This window comes from Protobothrops mucrosquamatus, unplaced genomic scaffold (assembly GCF_001527695.2).
Source record: "Protobothrops mucrosquamatus isolate PMUCROS unplaced genomic scaffold, P.Mucros_1.0 scaffold_146, whole genome shotgun sequence".
NCBI lineage: Eukaryota > Metazoa > Chordata > Lepidosauria > Squamata > Viperidae > Protobothrops > Protobothrops mucrosquamatus.
In genome coordinates, this window is record NW_015386222.1 from 230,323 (window position 1) to 249,293 (window position 18,971).

Consider the following 18,971-nt stretch of genomic DNA (forward strand, 5'->3'; position numbering starts at 1 on the left):
TTTTTTTTTTTTTTTTGGTCATCAAGTTTTTGACATCTTGCTAGGCGACTGGTGGTACTTGGATGTTGCCATATCCTAAAAGTGGTACAATGGGTGAAAAGGTTGAAAAGCCCTGCTTATAGTTAAGCCAAGGAAATCAAGGCCTGAGATAAGAAAAGGAAATAAAGCTACATCTAATTTTCATCAGCATTGTTCACTATTCCTCTCTCTATATATATTTATATTCTTATTTCTACCACATCCATACACTATTTCATACACTGACATTGATGTTATAATTGTGTACCCTTTCTTTCAGAGGAACTTCTCAGTTCCTTCCAACCACAACTTTTGCTCTTCCTTTCCTCTCAATCCTTCAAATATTTTAAATACTGTAGTCCAATTCATTCATTCTGCCTATATTTTATTTATTAAATTTATAGCAATGGCACTTAGACTTATATACTGCCCCATAGTGCTTTACAGCCCTCTCTAAGCGGTTTACAGAGTCAGCTTATTGCCCCCAACAATCTGGGTCCTCATTTTACAGACCTCAGAAGGATGGAAGGCTGAGTCAACCTTGAGCCGGTCAGGATCAAACTCCTGGCAGTGAACAGTGAGTTAGCCTGCAGTACTGCATTCTAACCATTGTGCCACCGCAGCTCCTATTATCTTGCTATAGCAAGCAATTCTGAGTGGCTATATTACCAAGTAAGCACAACATACTTTTTATTGGTACAGATCACTTTATTTTTGTATTCTCAGTCTATAACAATATTTTAGCACCTATTCATTCTTGACCAACCCCTTGTTTTACCACACAGTCCTTAAGTTTCCTCTCCCACTGCATTCAGTTTATTTCTGTTTGTCCTAACATACCCAACTTTCACTTGGGTATGCAACAGTCGTAAGTGTGAAAAATGGTCATAAGTCACTTTTTTCAATGCCATCGTAACTTTGAACGGTCTCTAAATGAACTGTTGTAAGATGAGGACTACTTGTACTTATATTTAAAAAAAACTATTACAATAAAAGCTGCCAACCTTCTGGGCATAAAAGTATGTGCAAATTCATGAGCTAGGTGAAATTAATTAATTTCCAAAGTTGTTATACAGTACAATGATGTATTCAAGGAGGCATCTTGAGATCGTAGCATAATGATAGAACAGAATCTTACCTGAAAATTCTTCATTGCTCAGGATGGATGTTATTGGATCATAACACTGAAATCAGATTATAAAAACAAACATACAGTACACTAAGAATAATTTAAATAAGCTGAAAAATATATGTGTATGATAATACGAGATAATGAGTACAAATCAAGCAAAAAGCGTACATTTGAGGCCTGACATGTTAAATATGGAATATTGGAAAATTGTCAAGACTTCACAGGACGTAAGTGGAGTAACCCACTCCATTTTCTGCTAAAAAAAACCACGCAATTGGACATTTCCAGTCAGAACAATGTCAACACGATATTGCAACATGAGCTTCCCATTAAGAAAGTATCCAGTGCGCTACCAGAAAAAAGCAGAAGACAAGTACAAGGTGCACTGGTCCTTTGATGTAATTAAAATTCAAGTGATGTCTGAATGCAGCTGTGCCTGGGAGGAAAAGCAAAGATCGATGGGGCAAAGATACCTACACCATTTGTGCATGGAATGGCAGAACAGAAAGCAAAACAAACTAGATGTTAGCAGAGCAGAAATGTCAAAGTGAAACACTGACATTTTGGAAATCAATAAACTGAAATGAACTGAAATGGCTCATTTTGTATCCAGGAAGCAACATATCTTTGTAGACCAGGGGTGTCAAACAGCCAGCCCACGGGCCGGTTGCATCATGTGGAGGCTGCGCCCACCCCAGCTCCGGCAATGCGAAAAAAGTTGCGATACGGCGCAACATGTCACATGATGCGGCGAGTTTGACACCCGTGTTGTAGACAAAGAAAAAGATATGCAAAATAGCTGTTATTATTAAGAAAAGCATGTCAAAGTCAGTATTCGGATGCAACACCAAAATGATAGACTTATCTCAGTTAGAATCATAGAATCATAAGGCTAGAAGGGACTTTAGAGGTCTTCCAGTTCAACCCCTGACCTTGGATTGTTGAAGCCCAAGGCAAGTCAATCAATGTTACGATACAGATCTATTCTCCAACCACATAAACCTTGTTGACACCCCCCCTCCTCCCCAAAATCATACTAATTATAGGAGATAAGAATTTCAACATTGGAATCATAGATTCCAACATTGGATCCAGTCATGTGCTGGCTTGCTTTACAACCACATTGACCCACAACGGAAATTATAGTTCCAAATGTGTTCATAAATTGAAGACTGCCTGTATCTAGTTTTCAAGGACAGGCCTCAAGCAAAAAGACAAAGACACAAATCAAAGTATGGTAATTATTCAAATTATCTTAATTCCTTTGAATTATGTAATCACCTCAAGCAGCCTGGGAGTTTTGATGAGCTGCTGAACAGCAACTGCTAATAACTTCCCATTCAAAGCCAGACGCAGGAAGTACCGCCCTCTTCCTTGAGCTGTCAGCACCTTCTCACAAGAACTCGTTTTCTCAATCATCATGGATAGAAGGGTTCTACTACAAGTGGAAAAGTTCTTGTTACCACAGTCTCTGCTATTGAGTATTTTTAAATGTTGTTTCAATAGTGTTAAAATAGGCGCAAAATAATACAGGCAGTCCTCCCTTAACGATGGCAATTGAGATCCGCCATTTGTTGTGTGCTGCAATTGTAAAACATGACATCACATGACCATGTCTACTTACAATGGCAGCTGAGGCAATTCCAACTGCCATCATTAGGCAAATCCTGCACAGTTGCAGTGTCCTGTGGTCACATGATTGCCATTTGTGATCTCCTGCCAGCTTCCCTGTTGACTTGGTTTGTCAGAAGCCAGCAGTGAAGATTCCAAATGGTGATCATGTGACTCTGGGATGCTGCAACTGTCATAACTGCAAGCAGTTGCCAAGCACCAAAATTGGGATCATGTGCCTGTAGGGATTCTGCACTATGAGGAACAGTTATGTGTCCTCTTATTCAACTTTGAATGGTCGCTGAACAAGTGGTCACTGAATGAGGATTACTTGTATGTGCCTTCCATGAATCCTTTCTCTGAAGCAAGTCAGAGATTTTAGCAGCTGTGACTTCCTCACAAAAAGAAAATATTTCACCCTACTGTTCGTTAAAATTATGTTGAAGCTTATAAAATAACAAAAAACACAATTTCTCCATGCCTAATTCAAAAGCAATCATGGGTACGGTGTCAGTGAAACCTGTAACAAGTATGAGAGGCATTAAGTTAGAGCATCTCTGACTCGCCATTTCCTACTTTTTCAATTTGGGACTACAACTCCTATTATTTCCAGCTGACGTGAGATTTCATTGGATAGGAACGATAGAAGGAAATCAAGTCTGGGAACTTTGAGTTCAAATTGCAACAGTGAGAGAATAGAATCCAATATTCTGAGTTCCCGTTTACAGCATCATCAAAGGCTACAGGAGACCACCCACCTGTGGTGGGTCTCCTGCTGTGGAAGCTGCTCTAGCCAGTGCCAATAGTCCTTCCTCTTGAACCCCAGGACTGGCTCTGAAGTGGGCAAAAGACATCGTTTAGCAAGAATGGTAAGATTGAGAGATGATTATATCCCTTACCTCCCAGCATAGGACTTTTTATAAGAGATAGTCATTTTAGCAGACCTACAATTAGATGATACCTTGGGTTCAGAGTGATTTGGCAGACAATGACCTGGTTCTATTTTGTGCACACATCAATGTTTTGTGCCTTCCCCAATTGTAAAGAAGTGTTTTATTATTTAAAAACAATTTTGGGGGTCTTTCGCACAAACTACAGTTTGATTACTCATATTTATATATCCTTGAAACCTGCAAGACATGAACTTTATCAATGTTACATGCAACAGTTTCCTAATGGTGCCATATGCTTCGCAAACTATACTTTACAGAACTGTTAAAGTTTGAATCCTGAAGAAGAATATTGAATCAATAATACTAATATTATTATTTAATCTAATAATAGATTAAATATGTAAAATACGTACAAAGAAATCTTGATTTGAATTTTGGTTGTCTGAGGAATTCTGGGAGTTGAAATCCACAAGTCTTAAAGTTACCACATTTGGAGACTCCTGGTTCAAAGGATGACTTCTTATATCCTTTCTAATTCATTACTAATTCATTACCTTATAGCCGTGGTGGGATTCAAATATGTGAACAACCAGTTGTCTGTGTGAATGCCACTTCTGGAAGTCCATTCTGGGCCTGGGCAACAAAAAATTAGCTGCCGGTTCTGCCAAAGTGGTGCGAACTGGCTGAATGCTACCACTGCCTTATAGCCTTTCTAATCCATTAGTGGAATAAACCATGCTCATAGCCAGTGGTTGCTACTGCCCAACGTACAATAATTTGGTATTGCTCATGCTAGTCAGACTCTATACTGAGGCAAATATTTTTAGATCTAGGCTTTTCTTTTTGATTTCAAGAAAAATATTTCCTCATTAGCATGACTTTCTGTAAATCAGGCCTTCAAAACCAACAAATTTTTCAAGTGTACTTCTCAATATTAAGCTATGGAGCAAAAAACATTACTCACGTTTTAATCCTTTCCGAAGAATCATTTCCAGGATCTCACAAAAGGATTGTAAATGAGGACAGGTATCTGTGTAAGGACTATTGCTTTCCTGAAAGTTGAGAATGCACACTGCAAGAAAATAGAATTTATAAAACTGCATTTTGAATGCAGACTGCAGTAACAGGAGTTAAAATAGCTGTAGAAAAAAATCCTTTTTTGAAAATACAGTACTGTACATGTTGATTTTGGGGACAAATCTTTTTTTCTCATTTTATAGAGTAAAAATGTTAATACATTATCTCAATTATTTAGAATTATTTAAAAACCCATTCTTTCTCTTCAATGTAGTGGCTTCACTGAACTCTGACACTGGGGATAAAAAGAGATCTCTTAAACCTGACTGAAAGTTTAGGCAATTTTATAGATGATAAGGTGCAGAAATGTCATGTTGTCCCCATCTGCAATTTAGGCATAGCAAACGAGGAACAAGTAAACTTGAAATAAATTACAACATACAGCAAATCAAGCAATCATATGTTTATTTGGAAGAAAGAATTTGGAGTTTCCAGTTTCAAAACCTTAATTGCTGGCTGAAAACACATCGGAAATCAATAGATTAAAGCAGATTAAACAGATTAAATCAAGTGATTTGCCTATTTAAATTGTGCTGGACACACTTACTTAGATGCAATTCTCATTACACTCAGTAAGGCTCAATTTTTCTGAGGAAGCAGGTATAGGATTTTACTTCCTTCTCTCTTTCTGCTTTAATTTCATTAGTAAGAGCATATCCATTGGAAATGTTTTAAGGTGGCTGACTTCCCTTTTAATTGCATTTGCACACAAAGACTAATTTATGGTATTCGCTGTTTTTGTAAAATGCTTTTGCTACTTTGGACCTACAAAAGCAAGCAAGAAATATTTAATATAAATAAGAATGTGTGCAAAAAGCCATCAACCATAGGCGTGATGGTGCAAATATTGACTGTTCCTTTGAATACAAGTTCCACCTATTAAACTCATTGACTATTTTAGAAAAGAGTTCTTCCTGCTATTTTTTTGTTTACTAAACGGAATAACAGTACTGTATAACAGATCCTATGTCCTTTTCCCTCTGTCTATAAAGATGATGACTGTGTACTTATTTGAATATTTATAACAATTATCTCACCTTCTGCCAAAATGTTCAACATGGTACAATGTGGTACATGTGTTTACATAGAATTATCATATCTGGGCTGCCAAAATCTGGACCACTACTAGATGGTAGCAGAGAAATAAAGAAGACTAATTCTTTGCTGCTATCTAATGATCATTCTGATTTCTGCAGTCTTCAAACCAACACTGCAAGGAACACCCAGCTGGTAAATAGTTTAAGATTGCACCAGAAAGTGCACTGAATATACAATTGAAACTCATTAATATAATCCCAACTGCTTAGTATTCAGTTTTTTATATGAAATGAATTTGCAGGAACAGACTATAATACCTGTCTATATATAAAATGTTGAGCTAACATGGATTCACTTTATGAGTAATTCTTAACATTTATATCAATCAGTCACCCTATATCAATTAGCTTAGGCTCCATTATTGTCATTGTCATCAATCATTCAGTTGTGTCCGAGCCTTGGCAATTCTATGGATCAGCACTCTCTATGCTCCTCTGTCTCTCACTGCCTCTTTCAGATCCACCACGGTCATCCTGGTGTCATCCTTTATAGGGTCCAGCCAATGGATACTAGGGTGGCCCCTTCTCCTTTTTCCACTGATTGCTGATCGCTTCCAGCATGACTGATTTTTTTGAGTGAGTCAGCTAGCATGACATGGCCAAAATATGACAGTCCTTGTTTCGTGATCTTGGCTTCAGGTAATATCTTTGGTGAGGTTCAGTCTAGGACTTTATAGTTTAGATTCCAGGAAAATGAATTCCTTTACTATTTCAATGTATGTATGTATCAACAGATTGTTGATCATACAATCTGTATGTTCTCCGCAGTTGTCATTATCTTTGTTTTCTTGATGTTAAGGTCAATCCAAATTTTTCACTTTCATTTTTGAGTCTCAGGAGTCAAAGCCACTCCAGATCCTTCTTGTTTTCCACGAGCAATGGTAGATTCCTCCAAATGTGCATTTCTCACAACTATTATAACTAGATCCCTCATAACTGAAATTAAAAGCCCACTTTATCCCCTATCACCATCATTTATATTCTTCTAGGCACTGTTGTTACACTTATCATTTCCTATAACCAAGTAATCAAGGCCCATCTAGATTACTTCTAAGTCCCACCAGTGGTATACATACTACTTACTGAGAACTAGATTGTAGTGCAGTGTATTGTATGAACCCAACCTATGTGGTTAAGTTTATTTATCAAATTTAGAAACTATCCATCTCCCTCACAGAAGAACTCTGGATGGTGTACAAATAAAATATTAAAACATTAAAAACTGAATATAAAAAAATTAAAATAGAGGCAAGGATAGCAAAATTTAACATTAAAAGGTAAATAAAAGTGGGGGTGGGGAGGGCCTTCAGGGCACTAACCAGCCCATGGTTTTGTCTCCTTTGTGAACCCTAAATGAGATGGCAGAGCCAGGTCCTTAGATATTTTTGAAAGGCCAGGAGAATTGAGGCCTGCCTTGCCTCTGGGGACGGGGGGGGGGGGGGGAGAGAATATTTCAAAAGGCAGTGGGCAACAGCAAAGGGCATTCTTCCTGGACCCTACCAGTTGGAATTCTTTAACTGACGAGGTCCGCAGTATAAATTCCCTGCCTGACCAGGCAGAATGGACTGATATGAAGGGACAAAGATGGTTCCATAAGTAATCTGGTCCCATGCCATGTAGAGTTTTAAATGTCATAATCAGCACCTTGAATTGGATCTGGAAGCAAACTGTCACCCAATGCAGTTCAGGCAGCAGAGGCGTTGCATGCACTGTTCTTTGGTGCCCAAGATTGCTCACATGGCCACATTTTGTATCAGCTGAAGCTTCCGGGTACTTTTCAAGTGTAAACTCATGTAGAGCACATTGCAATAGCATGAGAGACCGAATGAGAGATGGCCAGGGCATGAACGACCAAGAGGCAAGCTTCCCTATCTAGGAAAGGGCATTACTGATATACAACATGAAGCTGAAGAAAAGTGCTCCTAGCCATAAATGCAACCTGCTCTTCAAACAGGAGCTGTGAGTCCAGGAGGTCCCCCAAAGAACAAGTTCATGGTTTGTGTTGTCAGACCATAGGTTCATTCAGTACTGTATAAACCATGGTTCAAAACTGTGGTTTAGTGTGTTATGTGAATGCAGGCAAAAAAATAAAAATCGCAATAAAATCCTATACGTGTCTACTGAAGTAAATCCCACTCTGTTCCATGTCATTTATGTCCAGGTAGGGACATGCAAGACTAGTTTGAAGAAAAAGGATAAGGAAACCCATAGGACAAATCATTAATGAAGAAATAACTTAAAATCAAAGTGATCATTTTTAACAATCCCCAGTATGTCACTGCAAAAAATAGATATATGGGGAGATCTGTAATCTATGAAGCTTTTATGTCTTGAGACAAAAACTAAACATAATTATACATATTGTTCATACAAGTAAGAGCCACTACAGAAATTAAGACGTAGTATTTTTCTTGGTAATAGTTGCACATATTTCTTACAAGATATTGATAGGAAATTAAGTTGTTAGCTTCACATGATTTCAGACCTTAGAAAAGTTCATGTTATGTCATGCAAACCAATCTATACTAGTGTGATTCAAGAAAAAAAATGATAAAACATCGTTCTTCTAGGAAAAAAAATACTTTATCCTGTGTGTTTGCACACTTAGGCTACAATCCTATCTGATTTACTTTGGGAAAAATCCTATAGAATATAAGAGGGTTTACAACTGTACTGCAGTTTTTTTTTCTTTTCCTTTATGGAAAAGGAGCAGTGAGAACTTCAGTATTTGCACATTTTTTCTCTCTGGGCTAGTCCAGTAACTATCTAGTTAGAAAAAAAACCAATGTTTGTGGCTTGACAAAAATACAGTCCCCTAGTTTCTTACTGATGGTCATCAACAACTAGCAGGAAATAGTATTTTAAAAAGTAGAGGCTGACATGAAGACAACAATAAGAAATTACTCTAATAGTTATTCCATACACATTTTTGTCCTTGGGCATCAAAAATGGCTACAGCTATGGACAGGACATTAAATGAAGTAACCCAATATGACTAAAAATATTTTTAGTTAAGCAGGACACTGGAGGTGATGTTTCTTACCTGCATATCTATACAGTAGTAACAAAGTAGTAGCAAACATGAAATTGTCTCTTCTATGTATCCCCATGTATGAAGGACATCTGTGTGTCTACCATGATCTTGTCAAGTTTTCATGACTGGGTGAACATATTACTGGGTGGGGGGAGAGAGAGACCTGTAATTGACTATAAAATGTCCCAACCCCAGCATTTATCCTGCACACTTTGCTTGGACTTCTGGTGGGCAGTTTCCCGATTCCATCCCCTTCTTAACTGGAATCTAGAAATCCAATCTTAAATATTGTCACAAATGAGAATAGAGTTCTGTAATCACTTGAACGTAGGGAGCGGAGAACACGTGTCCGGTTCGGCGGTACCAATGTTCTAACAAAGAACCAACTGCTTTCATCTGACATCTCTACAGGGCTTTTCTTCTCCATGACAACTGGGTGACCATCGGAACCCCGCTCCATTTAAGCCCCAAACGCTACGTAAGACGGCTACTCGGCTCTCGCCAACACTTCGTTTTTCAAACACCCCTTCTTCGCACGACCCGTCACGAGTCTCTCTTTCCACTCACTCACCTTTCAGAGCGCCCAAGAGCGGCTCTTTCCCACTCATCCTACTTTGTTTTGCTCCGCTCTGCCTTCCCCAGACTCTGGCTCAGCCCAGCGTCTCGGACGCAGCCTCCGCTCCCGCCTCCGCCCGATGAAAACTGTCCGTGAGCGACTTTCTTCGTCAAACACCCGGCGGCAGGCAAAACTCTGGAAGGTACCATTTCTCCGGCGGGGGAGTGTGTGAAAGAGAATGGAAGCGATCTTCGGGCCGGCTCAGTCGAACTTGCCAGGGTTTGGAGAGAGGTGAAAATAAGCCCAAAAGTTCAGTGTGTATCCTTCCCGGATATGATTAACGTCGTTAGACCTTCCGGGATAACTAATTGTTCTCCCATCCCTTTCGCGTTGGTGTTTTGCCCCGCCACTGCTCGCCAGGAATCAGTTGTTGTTCGATGAAATCTCCTTAATACGGAGCTAAAACTGAGAGCCCAGACAAGTGGCAAAATTTACTAACCGACGTTGGCTCATTTGGAAAGCCGAGCAAGGTCTAACCTGGAGCAGAATGCCCGTGGAATCCTTGAATGGGAAACCAACAGGAAATTCAAGGTTGTAAGCAAGGTCAGCTCAAGGGTCTGTGTTGCCCCTAAGCCACATTGATTGAATGTCACCATCTTCTGCCAAAATACAAGATTTTCCTTTTTGGAATGATACAGAAGGAAAAGCAGCATTGGCAAAGCCCCCTAAATTTTGGCAGCTAAGCCAGTGCCTACTTGGCCTTAACCTAAAGCTGGCCCTGGATGTAAAGCAGAATAGGAAGCGGAAGAAACATCTTCGAAGGTGGCAAGGGTAAATCTGACTTTTTTAAAAAAACAAAACAAAACAAAATCCTGCATGGGCATGTCCATGAAATCAGCAGACATCAAACTTCACTTGAATGTTTTACAGTGGACGGTCTATCTGTCATCATACATCTTCATGATGCATGTGGCTAATAGGTTTGTTAAATACCTTCCTTGTCTTTGAATGTAGCTCTTTTGAGGCCAGCTGTTTTCAATCAGTCACAAATTCTAGAAAGGAATAAGAACTACAGGAAGGAGGCCACCAACAGCAGTTTTTAACCCCAATGAGGCTGGCTGCCACGTACACAGCATAAGTTGCCTGCCAAGTTTGGCAGGTTTTTCTTCATAACAATAAAGATTCTACAAAGGTTAACTAGGCATCTGACTTCACTACTGAGTGCAATCAGATTGTTTCCTAGTTCACAAATGTTCTCTTTTTTTATTGTATTTGTGAGTTGAGTCCTACACATAGGAGTGCTATGGCACTTTGCTTGTCTGTGATGGTTTTAATTCTCTAGAATTCCATATCTTCTATGTTACTGTTAACTCCCCAAGATTCTATTGCATAATTTTATAAATCTTTTAGAAGATAGTATCAACATCCGTAAAGACAAGGAAGATGGAAACAGTCATGGAAAAACAAAGAAAATCTTCCCCCCTTCAAATTGAGAAAGAAGTTCCAAACTCAAATTGGTATATGAAAGAACACCAATAAATAGATAGTAACTGATTCAAAGATCAAACAAAGAAGAAATATATTGAAATTCTATATATTAGGAATGTCAATATCCAAGATACCTTAGAACAGGGTCTCCAACCCTCGGTCTGTGGACCAGCACTGGACTGCAGCATGCCAGAAACTGATCCAAGAAACATGTGAAGCCCCATCCATGGGATGCAGGCAGCACACCAAAACATGTCCCTCCAGTCTGCGGAAAAACCTCTCTCCACAAAACCAGTCCCTGGTGCTCAAAAGGTTGGGGCCACTGCCTTAAAAATAACATGAACTTGTCCTACTGTCATAACAAGTGTTGAATGTTGGTGTTGGAGAAAACATTTGGAATACCACAGATAGACAAGAAAATAAACAAATGGATCATAAAACAAATCAGTCCAGAATTCGCATTCAAAGCACAAATGACTGGGCCCAAATTATCATATTTTGGACCCAATACAGGAAGACTCAGTTCCCTTGAAAAGTCTCTTGTGATGGGAAGCCGGAAAGAGGGCAAAGAGCAGCAAGGTGAATGGACTCAGTTACAATGGTGGTTTGTGCCTAAGAGCCATTTTGAGGACAGATCATCCTGGAGAAGATCTATTGTAGTTATGTGGTTGGTAAGAAATAGTCCTAATGATACATACATCAAATGATTTTGCAAATTCTGAAAGCATTTTCTGCTCAGGTTATTAGGCAGTTAACTTGAACTTTTAAGGAGTCCAAGATATTACTCTTAGTTAATTAGTAATCAGTAGAGAGGTTTTTGTTTTCTTTGCACTTTTGTTTATTTATGCTCCACCCTTCAAAGAACATTAACTTAGAAATAACCAATCATTATTTACGCAAACTACAGCAAAGCCTTTTTTTTTTTTTTGGTAGATTTGCACTTTCGTTCCCTCAGTACCAGGACGCTGCTTTGCAGCGGAGATAAAAAGCGCAGAGAGTTCTTTACGAAAGAAACCCAGGAAAGCGAAGACAAGATTTGAAGTTACACCAGCGACCCCTACAGGACACATAGGAGCTGTGCTGGTGGAGCAACGAGCTGGACGCCCGACAAAAGGCACGCCGAGAGGGCGGGCCTTGATCAGAACGCGGATGCTGGAAGTGAGAGCAGTCGCGCGTCTGCGCAGATCACCGGTTCGCTCTTTCCGGGGACGGTAGTTTTAATACTCGAGCCTGCAACTTGCAAGTAGATCGGGATCATGGAAAAAGAGAGAGAATCCAACCCAGTGGGGTCGCTACTGGCAGCCGCTCGGGAAGTGTATAAAAGGGTTTATGGCGGGGAAGATCCTAAAATTGCAGTGTCGGCGCCCGGAAGGGTAAATTTGATCGGAGAGCACACCGATTACAATCAAGGTTTCGTGCTGCCTATGGTAAGGAAGCAAAGCCGTGCAGAAAAATCAGATAACTTCGGCTGTGCTTCTTCCAGTTTTATGGGGATTTTCCAAAGACATCTCGTGAAATTCCTTCTTGTTGACTTCATAGATGCAGAGGAGGAGAATAAAAAAGCCGCGTCTGCCATTAAGATACTAATGTTGTTCCTAACTATGGAAATGCCGGTATTTAAAGAGATTATTTTTTGTCACTGGTAGGCGAAGCTGCTGAAGACTACCATTAAAGATTTGGCTCCTTTCAGGAATATTTTTGATCTTTTCCACGTCCAGCAGAGTTAAGCCTGGCTGGATTGCGCAAACGTGGAGTTAAATATTCACTAAATAGAAAATGCTAAGCTATTTTTTTCAAGTTATGCTTTCATTGCCCTTCCCTAACATAGTAATGAATTCAAAGGTAAATGTTCCTTAAAAAGTTGAAGTTTATCTCTAAACATTATGATTTCCTGTTGCAAAATTTTTACTGGATGAAGAAATATCTTTAAAAATTTAGCAAGACATGAAGTTCCCGAGTGTGAAAATGCTGTTCTGACAACATCCGAAGATATTCACTGAACCTAGTTTTCTTGAAATAACTCCAAAACCTTTATGTGTACAACACACACTGAGTTAACCTGAGGCTAGGTTTGCACAGCACGTTCTATTAGAATGTAGTTTTATTGTTTACAGCTTACTACAGTATAATGTGCTATACTGTATGCAAAGTGGTTTCTTTTTTCCCCCTTTACTGAATCTGTTTGCATCTAGAAATGGTTCTTAAGACGTTTGCCTCCATTACAAGTTAAAGGGACAGCTAAATTTTGGAATGCCTACATTAATATCTTACTAAAAATCTACTCTTAAATCCCAAAATATCTTTGATCACCCTCTCCTAACTGAAAGTATGCTTTCTAAAGAAGTTCTACTCTTTCTACGTCTGTGGACCCTAGGCTTGGAAGTACTTTCCAGAACTTATTATGGGATGGTACCTACTTCAGTCCATTAGATATATTGAACTATAATGCCCATTGGATAATAAAAATCTCACCCGGATCCTAAAGAAGTACAAATGGAGTAATTGCATATTCTCTGTTCCTCTGTGGGGCTTCATTTGAAATTGTAAGCCACTTATTTCTTTGTACTGTACAAGATATCCTGTACAGTGATGGCAATTTATGAACATTTGAATAACAGTAGACTCTATCCAGTTTGATGGAAGCAGATATCTCTATGTGTGCTGTAAGATTCCCTCTGCCTCTCCAAACTCATTTTCCTATCATTTTTTCCAGCTCTGATTTGAGGATATCTGGTAGGCGGAGCTAGACACCATTTTGCAATAATATCAACATTGTTTGGGGGAAAAAATAGCTTGACAACATGCTGATCCATAATTTATGTAACTAAATTAATCCAAATGCCTTGGTTCATTGAACTCATCATACTGGCTGAGTTTGCATAATGTCAAGCCATAGATTAGTCAGGTGTGATGTGTGAAGTCAGCAATTATGTATTTTGGGAAACATGTTTTTACACAAAGGCATATTCTAAGTTTTTAAGAAATATATAGGAGAAATCGGTACAAATCAAAGGATTTTCTTCATTATAATAATTATCCATAGTGACCAAATTAAAAATCTCAAAGAGTCATTCTTCTGCATCTACACTCCTACTCATATTCCTCCTCCTCGTTTCTATTCATTCTTGTACTCCTTTGCATTTATAAAGGGAAAACACCATGCAAAAAGGCTTTTCCAGAAACCTTGCCCATCTTTTTTATTCAGTTACAGCACGCATGCCATACCTGTTGTATTCCAGATATTGTAGAACCACAATCCTTAGCAGTTCTAGCCTGCTGTGGGGGACCTGGGAGTTGTAGTTCATCAACTGCTGGAAGACTGGATGATATTCCACTGCTGCCCTATACAGTGCTCTCTTCCTTCAGGCCATACAGATGAGAACAGTGGTAGTTGGGAGTCCAAGGGAAGATGGAATAATATCCATAACTACGACTGCAGAGGAAGCGGAAGAGCCTAAAACTGTGCACTTTCCAGTCCCAAAGGAAGATGATTCCTTGAAACCCGGAGAACCTCGCTGGGCTAATTATGTAAAAGGGGTTATCCAGCATTATAAAGGTAAGATCCAAAATCAGTCAAAGATCGAGGTTATTACATTGGCAGTTGAGATATCCATAAGGAAGGAGTCAAGAAAGTTTAGATGGCAGCTATAACCATGCAATCAAAACTCTGCCCTTTCCCCAAGTGACCCCTCCCACAACAAACTCTTCTTTGGCAGGAATGAGGCGATGAAAGACTGTAATATAACATTATTTAATAGGGAGATTGAAATATTCCCTATCCCCTCACTCTGGGTAGGTCTTTAGGAAGATTTTCCTGATAAATCCATCTAATGGGGTGCTAAACCATGGTTGCCATATAACCCATTAAATGGGTTCCCATCACCCACAAAGCCGAGATAGCAGTGGGATAGGCAATTCCAGCCATTGTGTTTTTGACCCCTTCAAAGAAGTGTAGCTCTTAAAGCATCTTTCCCAAACAGTGACAGATTTTTAGTTAAATCAGAATAGTTGAATTATAGATTATTTGTGGGACGTGCCTTGAATTATGTTATCTTCTCCCTGTGCTGTTTTTCTGTTTCATTGTAGCTGGCCCTCTCCCAGGCTTTGATGTTGTGATCGAGAGTAATGTACCAATAGGTGGTGGTCTCTCAAGTTCAGCCTCCTTAGAAGTGGCCGTGTACACCTTCCTGCAGCAGCTCTCCTCTGGTAAGAATTATACTATGCCTGTGATGAAACAGCAGATTACTTGCATTTTCCTTAAAGCAAGTGAAGTACTAACTGGATACATCTTAGGAAGGAAGGAAGGAATTGTTCTTTTCCTTTTTCATCATTTTTAACTTGCCCCACCACCAACTGTCTCTCTTCTTTCAATCCTTTCCTCTCAAAACTCTTTCTTTTCTTAATAATAATAATAATAATAATAATAATAATAATAATAATAATAATAATAATAATAATAATAGTAAAGTTGGAAGGGACCTTGGAGGTCATCTAGTCCAACCCCCTGCTCAGGCAGGAAACCCTATACCATTTCGGACAAATGGCTGTCCAGTCTTCTTTTTAAAAACTTCCAGTGTTGGAGTAGGTTGTTCCACTGGTTAATTGTTCTAACTGTCAGGAAGTTTCTCCTTAGTTCTAGGTTGCTTCTCTCCTTGATTAGTTTCCACCCATTGCTTCTTGTCCTGCCTTCAGGCGCTTTGGAAAATAGCTTGACTCCCTCTTCTTTGTGGCAGCCCCTGAGATATTGGAACATTGCTATCATGTCCCCCCTCGTCCTTCTCTTCGTTAAACTAGACATACCCAATTCCAGCAACCGTTCCTTATATGTTTTAGCCTCCAGTCCCCTAATCATCTTTGTTGCTCTTCTCTGTACTCTTTCTAGAGTCTCAACATCTTTTTTACATCATGGTGACCAAAACTGAATGCAGTATTCCAAGTGTGGCTATTGTAAAGTGGTATTAACACTTTTCTTTCTTTCTTTCTTTCTTTCTTTCTTTCTTTCTTTCTTTCTTTCTTTCTTTCTTTCTTTCTTTCTTTCTTTCTTTCTTTCTTTCTTTCTTTCTTTCTTTCTTTCTTTCTTTCCTTTCTTTCTTTCTTTCTTTCTTCCTTCCTTCCTTCCTTCCTTCCTTCCTTCCTTCCTTCCTTCCTTCCTTTCAACTTCGAGAGGGAAGGATTGAAATAAGAGGCAGTTGATGGTGGGGCAAGTTAAAGTGATGGAAAAAACAATAACCATGAAAGAAAAGGAGAAGCTCTAGTGATTTAAATCGTTCTTTAAATAAACAAACAAGGTGCATTTTGGTTTTCATATCTGTCTCCTGTGTTTTCCATCAGTTCAAGGTTATTGTTAATGTTTTAGCCAACTAATCTGAGTTAATGAGAGAGAAGGGGAACATAAAGCTTTATTTCCCAAACCCAGACCATAACCTACCAGGAAAAGAATGTAAAAGAACGCTTACCAGTTTAGGGTGCCAACAGTGACATTTGAAATATATTTATCCTCAAAATAACTGTAGAAAAATATTAGAACAAAGAAAATTGGTTTCAACACATCCAGCATTATTGGGAATTCTGAGATAGAAAATGACCCATCTGGAGAACATCCATGTTGGGGAAGGCTAGGGACTGAGGTATAAAATGCAGACATTGAAATGGAAGCAAAGAATGTTTCCTGCCTTTCTTTGCTGCCATCAACCAATTCCAGATTTTTGCAGTAGCCCTTTAGAAGGCTGGTCTGAGGTATATTTTTCAACCTGAAATTTCTACTTCTTTTTTGACTTTTTTTTAGCTAAATGAGACTGACTTGAGACTTGACCACAGCTCAAGAACTTTTGTAGATATGTGTTGCAATTCCTGGCAACTCCAAACTGTTGAGGAATACTCTGCCAAATTAGAAAGCTGCTACCACTCATGGAAGAACACACCAGGCTAGATGGAGAAAGACTGACCTGTATAGGTTCTGGTGTTCTCTTTTTCAAGCATCTCCATGGTCACTGTTAAAAACAAAATAGTGAATTAGAATTTAGTTAGTGAATGACCCTCTAAGGCAGGGGTATCAAACTGCTGGCCCACGGGCCAGATGTGTCACGTGGAAGCCGGGCCCACCCCAGCTCTGGCAAGGGAAAAAAAGACGAGATACGACGTGACACATCACGTGACGCGGCGAGTTTGACACCCCTGCTCTAAGGCATTAGTCATTTACAAAGCACAGCAGCTGAATTCACACAACATATCAAGGATTTTTGGAGAACAACTATCCCTGTTGGGAGGAGGGTTCAAGCAAGGAATCAGCCTGGATTCATTATATAAACGTAAGAGGGCTAGGTGTGATCTCCCCAAATGCCTTAGAGCTTTATCTGCTCATTTCCAGATGAGATCTGCCACTCTGGGGAGATTCCTGTGTAATAGGAAGAGAACAATGGGCTGAATTTCTTGGCCATGCCCATTCTGAAGAGCTCAAATCCTGGAAAACAAGCACTAGAAGGCTGCACTTTTTATGCATCTTCATGTTTTGGCTTGTTTTGATAAATGAATATCATTTTTTTATGTTTCTGTCTCTCCTTTATATGGAAATAAAGTACTAAACTGTCAGTGGATATTTTTCTTCCTTGGTACAGATGACAGAGATCCAGTTACTAAGGCACTGGTGTGCCAGAAAGCGGAACACACATTTGCAATGATGCCTTGTGGTATCATGGACCAATTTATCTCCGTGATGGGGAAGGAAGGACATGCCTTGCTGATAGACTGCAGGTCAGAATGTGGCAATAGTCGTTCTCTTGTAACTTCTTCCATCTACGTAGAGAGATCACATCTCCACACATCAGTTATCTCATTTAACTAGGCTCACAGTATTCAAAAGAGAAGGATAATGTTGCTGTGTAAAAAAAAAAAACCTTCCTGTAAAGTATTTGTGGAATAAAATTCTCAAAGGGCATTCAGATAACCCTTCCGCCTTAAGCACTGGGTGAGTTGCTGAGGCTGGGGATAGAGCTAAATCCATATCCTTTAAGTTGATGTTTAAGATCCAATTTTTAATGATTGTATGAATATTTTTTATAGAATATTAGAAATTGTTAGAATATAACACATACCGAACTCATATCCGTTTTAGAATTCAGAAAGCATATTTAAAGTTTAAAGCAGGGGTAGGCAACCTTGGCTCTTTTATGACCTGTGGACTTCAACTCCCAGAATTCCTGAGCCAGCATGGCTCAGCTTGGAAACCTCTCCCTTTCCCCTCAGCATGGCTGGCTCAGGAATTCTGGGAGTTGAAGTCCACCAGTCATAAAAGAACCAAGGTTGCCTACCTCTGGTTTAAAGCATTGAATCTGTAAAGTTGTTTTATGTGGGCAGTGCACTTTGGTTTATAATGACAGCTCATTTCGGTATTTCTTATGTATAAGTAACTAACTAAACTCAGCAACCACCTTTAGCATCATTTCATGTGGTCTAGTTATGTCTTCTTGTTATTCAAGGTCCTTGGAAACTCGCCTGGTCCCTTTGACTGACCCAGACTTAGTTGTTCTCATCACCAACTCCAATGTACGACACACTTTGACAGGCAGCGAGTATCCCACACGTCGGAGACAGTGCGAAGAGGCAGCCAAGTTGCTGGGAAAGGCAAGCCTGAGAGAAGCCACCATGTCAGACTTAGAGGGTAAACATTATTTGGAAAGGGGGGGGCGTGTCAGCCTTTAGAACATCTGAAGTTTTGTATCTCTGTTCCAGTGCAAAGGGAGTTGAAACGGAGAGAGGCAATTTACATACTGGGCATATAGGTAGTCCTGCTCCTATAGCACAATTGGGACTCTCAACTCAAATCATTAAGCAAAGCAATTGCTAAGGGAAACAGTGACTGGGCTTATGATCTTACTTCAGCTTGCCTTTGCTTTACAGACCTGCAAAAGCCATAAATGCTAGGATGGATTGTAAAGTTACTTTTCCGTGACTGTCATGAATTGCAGATGGTCATTGTACAAGACAATTCCTTGTACATGAGGACTACTACCCGTACTGTCATACAGGAGGTGACAGAATGCATATTGGAAGCTCAAAACTTTCCACT

The 18,971-nt window shown here is 39.5% G+C and overlaps 2 protein-coding genes across 2 annotated transcripts in view; one reads left to right on the forward strand and one right to left on the reverse strand.

The window, feature by feature from the left end:
* The window catches only part of LOC107290281, a 34,772-nt gene extending 25,211 nt beyond the window's left edge, over positions 1-9,561 (reverse strand). The window contains exons 1-2 of the mRNA XM_015819151.1: positions 9,434-9,561; positions 4,619-4,726 (exon numbers count right to left, since the gene is read on the reverse strand). Coding sequence (XP_015674637.1) covers positions 4,619-4,726; positions 9,434-9,470 — 145 coding nt within the window. The 5' untranslated portion in view covers positions 9,471-9,561. The remainder of the gene's footprint in view (positions 1-4,618; positions 4,727-9,433) is intronic.
* Positions 9,562-12,089: 2,528 nt separating this feature from the next.
* Positions 12,090-18,971, forward strand: part of GALK1 (galactokinase 1) — a 16,702-nt gene continuing 9,820 nt past the window's right edge. Inside the window, exons 1-5 of the mRNA XM_029284728.1 lie at positions 12,090-12,333; positions 14,273-14,462; positions 14,993-15,112; positions 17,521-17,656; positions 18,382-18,563. Coding sequence (XP_029140561.1) covers positions 12,163-12,333; positions 14,273-14,462; positions 14,993-15,112; positions 17,521-17,656; positions 18,382-18,563 — 799 coding nt within the window. The 5' untranslated portion in view covers positions 12,090-12,162. The remainder of the gene's footprint in view (positions 12,334-14,272; positions 14,463-14,992; positions 15,113-17,520; positions 17,657-18,381; positions 18,564-18,971) is intronic.